At 44.6% G+C, this 10574-nt stretch overlaps 1 protein-coding gene across 1 annotated transcript in view; it reads left to right on the top strand.

Annotated features, from left to right (window-relative positions):
* The first annotated feature begins 34 nt into the window (after positions 1–34).
* The window catches only part of XRRA1 (X-ray radiation resistance associated 1), a 61422-nt gene continuing 50882 nt past the window's right edge, over positions 35–10574 (top strand). The window contains exons 1-4 of the mRNA XM_014790328.2: positions 35–199; positions 2205–2260; positions 4927–5024; positions 9721–9905. Of these exons, the coding sequence (XP_014645814.2) occupies positions 4931–5024; positions 9721–9905 (279 nt within the window). The 5' untranslated portion in view covers positions 35–199; positions 2205–2260; positions 4927–4930. The remainder of the gene's footprint in view (positions 200–2204; positions 2261–4926; positions 5025–9720; positions 9906–10574) is intronic.

Here is a 10574-nt window from a genome sequence, read left to right as displayed (position 1 = left end):
AGTAGTTAGAAGCTCCGGCCGCCGGTTGCCGCCTACACGGCAGCCACCGCGTCGCGGTTACCAAGGGGTGGAGAAGGCAGTGGCAGGCGCCACCGTGGAGCGGCCCCGAGATCCTCAGGAGGCTCGCAGGCGCGCATCCCGCCTGATCGGGACGTCTGCCCCGCGGACGCCTCGGAGGCGGAAGCGACGCCGGAGGCAGGTGTGGCTGGAAACTTACTTTGCCTGAGGGGTTAGAGAGTCTCCCCCACCTCAGATCTAGGTTTTCCAAAGGGGCAGGAGGAGCTCGTCTTTCCTCCTTTTCTAGCCCTGTTACAACACTTACCGGTTATTCTCTCTGGTAGCTGTCATCTTAGCTGTTAGTAATGTTTTCGTGTTAGAGAAAACTCACGTTCACTGAGTGCCTGCTGTCTGCCAGGCGGTGTCCTATGTGCATTTACGTCCATCCTCTCATTTAGTCCCCTAACAGCCCCGTCAGAAGAGGAAACTAAGGAACTTACCCCAAGCCAGACAGCATGTATCAGAACCTGCTTTAGAAGCCGGAGTTTTTTTGACATCAAAACCCGTGGTATGCTTCCTCTGCCACTCTGCTTTTACAGTTTTAGGATGAAATAGTATTCTAGATTTTTACTAATTTTTTTCCACAAATATTTATTGAGCACCAGCATTGCTCAGAACTGTACTAAGGGATACTGGGGGATCAAGACAGACCTGTTGCCCACTGTCGTGGAACTCCTACCGTAGGGACCTAGAGTTAGCACGTAACAGGATTTTATTATACTGTGATCTATTACATTGCATCACTTGTTTATCCCCATGAATCCTTCATAAGTGTCCAAATGATTGAACAAATATTTCTTGAGTGCTTACTATGTAAGGTCATTGTTCTGTTCACTGGGGATATATCCCTGAATAACAGGCAAAATACTTGTCTTGGTGAAGCTAACATTCATATGATAATAATTATCACTAAATAATATGAGATTTCTTCACCTCTGTGCTTTTCGCTGTTTATCTTTTATAACTTCTCATTTTTCAAGACCCAGCTCTAATGTCACCTGCAATCTGAAGCCTTCCCTGATCCTTACCTCGTTCTTCTCAGACAGAATGAACAGCTCCATGGTGTTGTGTTCATGATTCAGTTTAGTTTGGTGAACACTCATTGAACCCCTTCAATGAGTAAGACCCTGTATGAGGTGCTGGAGATAGATATAGGTAGGACCCAGGCCTGGCCTTGCTGGGGCTCACAGCCTGGGGTTGTGGGTGTGAGGAGTCGGGAAAAGACAGTAAGCAGGCTGTTAAAGTACAGTGTGGCAGTGTCTCTATTAAGAGGTGGACCTGCGATGGTAGCAGAGAAGGGTCAAACTGAGGAGGGGAGATAGAGGAAAACTACCTGTATGAGCTAGGCAAAGAAGAGGGGCCGAAGCATGATAGGCCAAAGGAATGGAACAAGCAAATGTATGCAGATGAGAATTACTGTGTGTGTATGTGTTAGAGCTGAGAGGCACTGCAGTTAGATTGAGATTAGCTGTTTCAAGTTCAAGATAGAGACCAGAGGTAGCTGAAGCCAACCAGGCAGGCAGCCTCTAGTCTGGAACTTGGCCTTGTTTCTTTCCACCATGCAGATAAAGTTAATACTTCTCTAGGGTTACTTTCTAGACAGTGTAACCTGGGGGTTATTTGCTCTTCCTAGCCCATTAGTTGTAAATCCACACCTTCTCACCTAGGATTCCTCATAGAGAACTGGAATTTCTGTGATTAGTTGTGTCTTGGTCTGTATGCCCCCCATCAGTTTGAGTCTGATTCAGCCTTTGTGTTATATGCATAGCAAATATCTTTTCCCAGATTGTTTCTTATCTTTCAACTTTGTCTTTGCTACTTTTACCATACATAAATTTATTTTGTGTAAATGATCATAGAAACGATCCTTTCTTTTCTGATTTATGATTTGCACATCTTATTTAAGTGCTCTAGTCCCACCCCATTGTCATAAAATTGCTCTTCTGTTCCACCTTCCCATCTATGTCTCTGTCTCTATCTCTACATCTACATCTATCTGTTTCTGGGATCGTTAGTCCTGTGGTATTTTTCTAGGCCCCAGGTGAGACACATTTTGCAGCAGAAGAGTCACAGTAGGATATAATTAATGAGAATGTTCAAGAGCTCTGAATGGCAAGCTAAGAAGGAGTGTAATATGTATTTTACAGGTGAAGAAACAAACAAAAAAAGAAGTCAAGGGGCCTTTCCCAAGGCCAAATATCAAGTAAGTACTGTGCAAACCAGAAGCAAGTTCCCCATACTCCGTAAGTTACTGGAGCTTTCTCCAACGGTCATCGTCTCTAACATCTCCCAGCCAGCTATTTACTCATTCATTCATTCACCTATCTAGCAGATAGGTGTGGTTGGTCACAAGGCAGATTTCCTGAAAGACAGAGTGACTCAGTGACTATTTATCTTTCCCCGTCCATCCATCTATCCATTCATCTTCCCCAACACATTTTTAGTGAGTTCTAAGCTCTATGCTATGCTCTGGGATTACATAGGTGAGTAAGATATCATATGCCCCATGGCAGGTGGGAAGTTGGTAAGGGAGCAAACAATTTTAATAAAGTGATAAGTACTATACCAGGAGAAGTAGGGAGTGTCATGGGAACACATAGGAGGGGCCTCCAACCCTTTTCAGGGTGGTTAGGGATCAGGAAATTCACAGTGCCCTGTGTTGGACCAAAGGAGATAGCAACATCACACATTAATTTCATAGATAGTTATGGAATCTGTTATGTGCCAGGTGCTGTGTTAAGTGCTGGGAATAAAGAGCTGAACACCATAGATGCTGCCCTTCCTCTGGAGGAGCTTAGAGTCTAATTAGGGAGATCAGAAATATGTATAAAAACCCCTGGCCCTGGGAGTACCATTGTATCCTTTCTTTGGCTCACATGTTTATTGGGTGTTTCCTATGAGCATTCCAAGAGTGGAAGAAGAGATAGTGAATTGGACGTGTTTCCAGACTTCGAGGTTCATAGACCATTGAAGGAGCCCCCACATGATTGTTAGTAATTTTATGAGGTAGAAGGGGCCCCAGCCATGAAAGAGATAAAGAGGAAATACTCCAAGATTTAGCCAAAGCAGCAATTATTTCCCTCTGGGAGGCTCAGTGATAGCTTTGTGGAAGGGGTGGCATCTGGACTGGGTCTAGAAAGAAGCTTTTTTCTATTTATTTATTCTTAATCCTTAGAACAATTCTCGGAGGCACGGGTTTTTATCCTCATTTTCTATGTGAGAAATCTGAGGCATGAAGAAGTAAAATGGTTTGCCCAAGGTTACTCAGCTTAGTGGTAGAAACTAGACTCAAATTTAAGCCTCTTGTCTCCAAAATTGTTCCCCTTCCTACTGCACCGCTCTGCTTTTCGTATTTGTCACTTCCAAGAAACACCTGATCCCAGCTTTCCACTCTACTCCTTCCTTTTACTGAATCTCTTCCCAGATCCTCCATCTCAGCATCCCACATGGCCTCCCTTCCCTTGTCCAGGGGCTTACAGGCTCCCAAACCTCTGCTACCCCAAGTGGTTTGAAGCTGTCCCAAAGCAGTTTTGGGAATGGCTGGGTCCCTTTAAAGAAAAATCTCAAATCTCTAAGAGCTCAAGGTTTAAGAAATTTTGATCTTTGATGAGAGATTTATTCCTAAAGGAAGTGACATTTGACCTGAATCTTAAAGCATGAGATCAACCAGATGAACAAGATGGAGAAGGCTCTTTTAGGCCAGAGGAGCCCCAAGAACAGAGGCAGGGAAGACTGAATGTGGGTGGGATGTTTTGGGAATAGAAAATGAATCTGTGAGCCTGACGGGCAGGGCTAACTGGAGCTGGAGAGGTTAGGACAGAGGACTCCAGGGCCTTACGACCAGGCTCAAGCGTTTGGCCTTCATGCTCAGTGGAAATCCAGTCAGAAGCCTGTGGCAGTATTTTAGGTGGGAGATGATGAAAGAGCAGTGACAGACAGAGAAAAGTAGTGCATTGGAACAGTATTTCTGAGCTGGAATTGTCATGACTCAGTGACCAGTGGATTTAATGGAATCCAGTTTCACCTAGCATTATTTTTGTTAGACCTCCTTCTAAAGCACAGCTTGAGTCATGGCTGTCCCCAGCTCAGATATCGTCCATGGCTCTCAGTTACCGACGAGGTAAAGCCTGAGCTCCCAGCCTGGCACTGAAGGCCCTTCAGGAGCAGGCACCATCCTTCCTGTCCAGCCTTAGTGTCCAAGACACAAACACACGTCTTCCCCTTCCTGGGTCAGGTTGTTTCTTTACTGTGCGAGGCATGCCCACCACCATGCCCTTGGTCCTGTGGCCTTTTCTGTTTGGCATGTTGATCCTTCTCTATCAGCGAACTCAATTCATCCCTCAAATCCTATTTATCCAGTTCAAGTCTCATTATTTGCACATCATCTTGCCTAAAATGTGAGCCCCTCTTCTCTGAACTCGGTGAAAACAAAGACCATTTCTAGCGAGCACTTATTATGTACCAGGCACTGCCTTTCTAACTTGATCATCTCACCTGTCTATTAAGGTAGGAGTTATTACCCCCATTTTACAGGTGAGGAAACTGAGGCTCAGACAAGTAGAGTAACTTTTCCAGTCATAGAGCAAGGAAAGAAAGAGCCAGGATTCAAACTAGGTCCGCCTGAGCCCAAAAGTGATGCTTTTTCTAGTGTTCCACTGAGTTAGGATTGATTGAAATGAAAAAGCCAGGGCCTTGTCTTCCTCTTCATCTAAAGGGCCAGCCCATTTCTGAAGCAGGGCAGTGGGCCTCTAGGGCCGCAGGGATGGGGCGTGTGGTGGTCCTGGAGGGTCACAAGCTGCCCTGGGGTGAGAGAGCAATGCTGCATCTTCTCACTCTCTTCTTCCTCACTTTTCCTTGCTTGGCTCTCAGGAAGATGGCCTCCTCAGGAATCTACAAGCTGGATGATGGGAATCCTTACCTGAACAACTGCTTTCCAGCCAAAAATCTGCTTCGCATGCCAGAGGAAGGTCAGGTGACTTCTCAAATGGGTACCTTTGCCTCTAAAGCTCCTGCTTTAGAATGTCTCATATCCGTTTATTCCTCTCCAGCCTCTTCACTACTGTTCCCTGCCCCACCAAATCCCATCCCTTCCAGTCCATCTTCCCCCAGCAGCCCCAGGGAGCCTTCTAAAGTACATATCTAACCATAGTGTTCCCTTCTGTTCAGTGACTTCTCACTGCTGGCTCCTTTACCTGCTGTTCTATGTTGAGTCGAACCACCCTGTATCCTTTGCTACAACCCCATTCCTTTATTTATGCCCTATTCTGTAGTGCTCTTTTTTATTTGCCCAGAATGTTCCAGCCCTCATTCCAGTTATCCAAACTCTTCCCATCCCACAAAGCCCAGCTCTTCTCCCACTTCTTCCAATAAGCTGGGTCCAGCTACTCAGCCCTCAGTACCTGTCCCCTCTTGGGAACCATCTTCCTTTCTGTGTTTCTTATTTGATGAATAATCATATTCTGCCAAGCTCCTAAATAAAATGGCTTAAACTTGACTCTGCTAAGTAGTTTTTCAAACATTTATCCAGTTAACAACTCCCCTGGGGCAGGGACTCCTCATAACACTGAGCAGAGCCCTCTAGATGGAACACTGTTGAGAAGTCTGGGTTCAGTGGTTTGGATTTGTTGCTTTGAAGGGTATAGCAAGGCAGAAGTACCCCTTGTTTACTCTAGATGAAGTGGCTTGCTGGCCACTCTGTACATGCAGTATTGGAAGAAACTTCTCCTCCAGTCTGTCCTCCCACTTCTTTAGGTGATTTCATTTTTCATATAGAGACCTACCTGTTTAAAACCCCTCCATATGGAGCTCTCAGTGTGGACTCGTAATTTCACACCCACACCCCCTCACACACACACAGATGGACAGATAAATGAACGTAGCTGTGTGTATCTGCATGTGTTGGTATACGTACGTATATTTCCTAGTCCACTGAAAGCAGTGACACCACAATCTCGAAGAGCATACCTGGCACCTAGATCTTGGTTTCTAAATACCATTCTCCAACAAAAGGAGCCAGGACTGCTCAGAGAAAAAGTTGTTTACAGGCCTGGGGCAGAAAAAATACAAATTGAGCCTGGAACATTGTATGGTGCCAAAAAGTAAAGAAGTGCTCAGAAAAATGATGAGGGTATATCAAAAGGACATAGGAGCCAACTTGAAGGAGCTCCCAATGGCCAAAGCTGGGACAGTCTGAGTCAAAAAGTAAATAAAGGTAGAATTGGGTTGTAAAGCATAGACTAAATAAATATCCATGAGCCCATACTGATATAAATAAATATTTGAATACATAAATTTAAGTTGGGGAGAAGGAACAGCTCTTCCTTATAGTAGAATTCCAGTTAATAAATGTAGAAGGAATGAGGGAAACAGAAAATCACTATTAAAACATCACAATAATAATTTTTACAGATGAGAAACTTCTTCTGATGCTATATCAGTCAGCGCTCCTCAGAGAAATAGAATCAATAGGATATCTATGTATATATCCTACTAGTTCTGTTTCCATATACATTTATGCGTGTATGTATATATATAGTCACATGTCGCTTAATGGTGCGGATATATTCTGAGATATGCGTTGTTAGGTGATTTCATCATTGTGCGAACATCATAGAGTGTACTTGCACAGGTCTGGATGGTATGGCCTACTACACACCTAGGCTATATAGTACTAATCTTATGGGACCACTGTCGTATATGCAGTCTGTCATTGACCAAAACATCATTATGCAGCACATGACTGTATATAGACACACACACATATATATATGTTATATATTTCAAGAAATCGGCTTATGAAATGATAGGGGCTGGCAAATCTGAGATGTAGGGCAGGCAGGCTGAAAACTCAGAGAAGAGCTGATGCTACAGTCTTAAGGTTAAATTTTGCTTTTAAGGTCTTTCGACTGATTGTGATTGTGATTGTGATAATGCGGTTATCCACACGTTATTAAGGATAGTCTCCTTTACTTAAAGTCAACTAACTGTAGATGTTAGCCACATCTACAAAATACCTTTACAGCAACACCTAGATTCATGTTTGATTGAATAACTGCTTACCATATCTTAGCCAAGGTGACAGATAAAGTCAGCCATCACAGATGCTAGAATTAATGGGTCAAAGTATGACGAGAAACAGGATATTTGCATCGTCTCAAGATATCTTTATTAATTACAAAGGGAAAAATAGTAACTTCTCAGTAGAGAAACTAGGCCGACACCACCTTAACCGAGTGATCAAAATTAACATCACCAGTGGGCCGGCCTGGTGGCGTAGTGGTTAGGTTCGTGCACTCCACTTTGGGGGACAGGGTTCACAGCTTCGGATCCCAGGTGCAGACCAGTGCACTGCTTATCAAGCCATGCTGTGGCAGGCGTCCAACATATAAAGTAGAGGAAGATGGGCATGGATGTTAGCCCAGGGCCAGTCTTTCTCAGGAAAAAGAGGAGGATTGGCAACTGATGTTAGCTCAGGGCTAATCTTCCTCACCAAAATAAAAAAAAAAAAAAGACATCACCAGTAATAAGACATATTGACATCATGACCCTCTGATATGATGCTCTGAGAAGGGCATAGCATCACTTCTGTGGTAGTTTTGCCGAAGTAGAAAGCCTTAATCTAATTATTGGAAGCATCACACAAATTCAGATTGAGGGACGTTTTACAAAATAATTGACTAGTGGTCTTCAAAAGTGTCAGGATCACACAAGAACTGTCACAGATTGGGGGAGACTAAGGAGGCATGACAACTAAATGAAATATGAGATCCTGGATTGAGTACTGGAACAGAAAGAGGACATTAGTGAGAAAACTGGCAAAATTCAAAGAAGGGCTGTAGATTAATGACTAATATTGTACCAGTGTTAATTTCTTGGTTTCAATCCTTGTATTATGATTATATACGATGTTAACATTAGGGAAACTGAGTGAAAGCTATACAGGAACTCTGTACAATTTTTACAGCTTTTCTGGAAGTCTAATATTATCTCAAAATGAAAAAGTATGGGAAAAAAAAATAAACCTTCCCATGGATACTCTTCCTGCTGAAAGCTTATCCCATTAAAACCCGAAATCCTAATTCTGGTCCTCAATACCTTTTCTGATCTGATTCTGCTGATCTCCCCAGCCTTATCTCTTTGCTCTCATGTTCATCTCCTGACACTCTGGGCCTTCCTTCCTGGCCGTGTTGGGGTTTTGGCACCAACTCAGTCCAGAGTCTCCTGGAGTGAGGGCTATTGGGATAGGACAAAGGTCCATGCCCCAGCTGGGGGCAGCCGTGGGAAATGGAGTGGGAATGGGAACTGGCTCGTATCAGACAGACACAGGAGCTGCATCCAAGAAGGATTGGCAGCAGTGGTCAGGTAAGCCAGGGCAAGCCCCTGAGGCAGGGATAGTGGGCTATGCGGGCAGGGAGCCAGCAGTCAGAGGCACCACGCTGGTTCCCACAGCTCTGTGCTGTTCTTCTGCATGGTCCCAATCTTTCATACCTCTGGGTACTTCTTGTGCTCTTCCCTCTGCCCAGGCTGCCTGGTTTTTCCATCCCCACCTAATCAGCTTCCAACTTACTAGATTTAGCTCATGCCCTAGCCTGGTAGCTCCCCTCTGGGCTTCCACAGGACCACTTACATTGTTGAGCTCCTTTGAGTCAGGGCCTCTGTCTCATTCTTCTCCATAACCCAGCTCCCAGCACAAAGTAGATGCTCAGAAAAGTTCTGAATGGATGATTATAGGTGGGGAGCTGTGGCTCAGAGTTTGTCCAGCCATTCATTCAGCAACACTCACAGTGTGGTAAGCTCTGTGAGGCCTTGGAAATATTGAAATGAATGAATCAGACAAAGTCTGTGTTCTTCCACCCTAGAGGGCAAGACAGACAATAAACAAGTGAACAAATAAAATAATTACAGACAATTGCAATTACAATTGCAAAAATAATTGCAATGAATGCCTTATAGTAAGCAAACTGCTGATGAAGGAGAGAATAGATTCTAAACTGTTGTCGTGATTTTTGTTAGGTAGGCTTACTAGTAAACCTCATATTCTTTTTGCTTACATACATTTTCTAGTTCTTTCTACAGTGAACCTGTATTACTGGGTTTTTTTTTAATGCCAACTGTCCTATCATTTTCTTATCCTGAGCTCCGAATATAACCTTTCCCCTATAATGATGGAGTCCAGAGTAAGGTCTGGGAAAATGGAGCCTGTTGAGTTAATGTCACACATTGGACTTTCCCCAAGAGATGACAAATGGGGCAGTGGGGTGCAGGTAACTAGTTGGCACAGGAATAAATGATCACCTCTGCTGAGGGGAGTCGGGGAAGGCTTCACAGAACAGGAAGCACTTCATCGGGAGTCTTGAAGGAGCAATTAGAGTTTGGAGGCAAAAATGTGGAGGAAGGAATTAGGCAAGCCATTCCACCTCTTTGAGTCTTAGCCTTTTCATCTGTAAAATGGGGGCAGTAACATGTCTTCACTGGGTTTTGGGGCCAATTAAATGAGATAGGTAGGTAGATACCCCCACCCCCAGCAGCAGCACAGTATCTGGTGCATTTTAGGTAATGAGGAGCTGTTTTTGGTTTTAGTGTCCTAGATAAACATTCTGTAAGTGCACTAGTTGTAGCTTTGGAGGAGTTCACTCCTTCTCACTGTTCTGATCTTCTCAACAGGCCGAGGATACTGGTTAGTGGCTCGGAAATGTAACCTCAAGAGGAGGCCCAAGGGTGTGGTTGAGGCACCAGCAGAAGGTCAGGAAAGCCAGAAGAAGGTTTCTTTAGAGGTTGGAGGGAAGAAAGGGTCTCGACGGGAAAACCAAGTGGACATTCCTGGACGTGTACTGGACCGGGCTTTTCTGGTGAGAGTCAATGCATCCTGGATGGCTGGCAGCATCAGCAGATGACTGTCTTGGTGGAGGGCAAGGACTCACCCTGCTCCACTCTGGTACAACCATTCCAAGCCCACCCCAAACTATTAGAGTGATCTTGGCAAATTGAGTACAGACAGGGTGATGAAGGGACCTGAAGCTTTCTTGACATGTAAAGCTTTCCTTACATCCACCTCATGAGTAGGTATTGTCATCCCTATGATGTTGTTGCTATTGTGCAGATGGGAAAACTGATGTAATTTGCCTTGGCCAAGGTCCCACAGCTAGGAATTAGAACTCTGGTCTACTCAGGATTAAAACTACTCAGGATTAGAACTCGGGTCTACTGACTCCAAAGCCTGTGCCTTTACATTATATCAGGTGGAAACTCTTCATTAAGTTGGAGAGGCAAAGGAGTAGGTCGGGGGGAACAGTGAATTGAAAATCCCATTCCAGCACCTAGTAGGGTATACAGATTCCTGTTCTGCTCTGATGAGATCTCTCCACGAGCGAGGGGACTGGGGAGGTCCTACACTCCATGACCTTTGTCCTTTTGGTTTAGTGTCTGGCTGAAGGCCAGGGAAGCTGACCAGATATGACCCAGTGCCTGGGGCAGGCTTTACGAAGAGGACTGGGGTGGCTGTGTTGGAGACCAGCCAG

Source organism: Ceratotherium simum, chromosome 7 (genome assembly GCF_057802395.1).
Source record: "Ceratotherium simum simum isolate JZ-2026a chromosome 7, ASM5780239v1, whole genome shotgun sequence".
Lineage (NCBI taxonomy): Eukaryota > Metazoa > Chordata > Mammalia > Perissodactyla > Rhinocerotidae > Ceratotherium > Ceratotherium simum.
The sequence above is the reverse complement of the archived record's forward strand: the minus strand, read 5'-3'. Positions and strand labels throughout refer to the sequence as shown.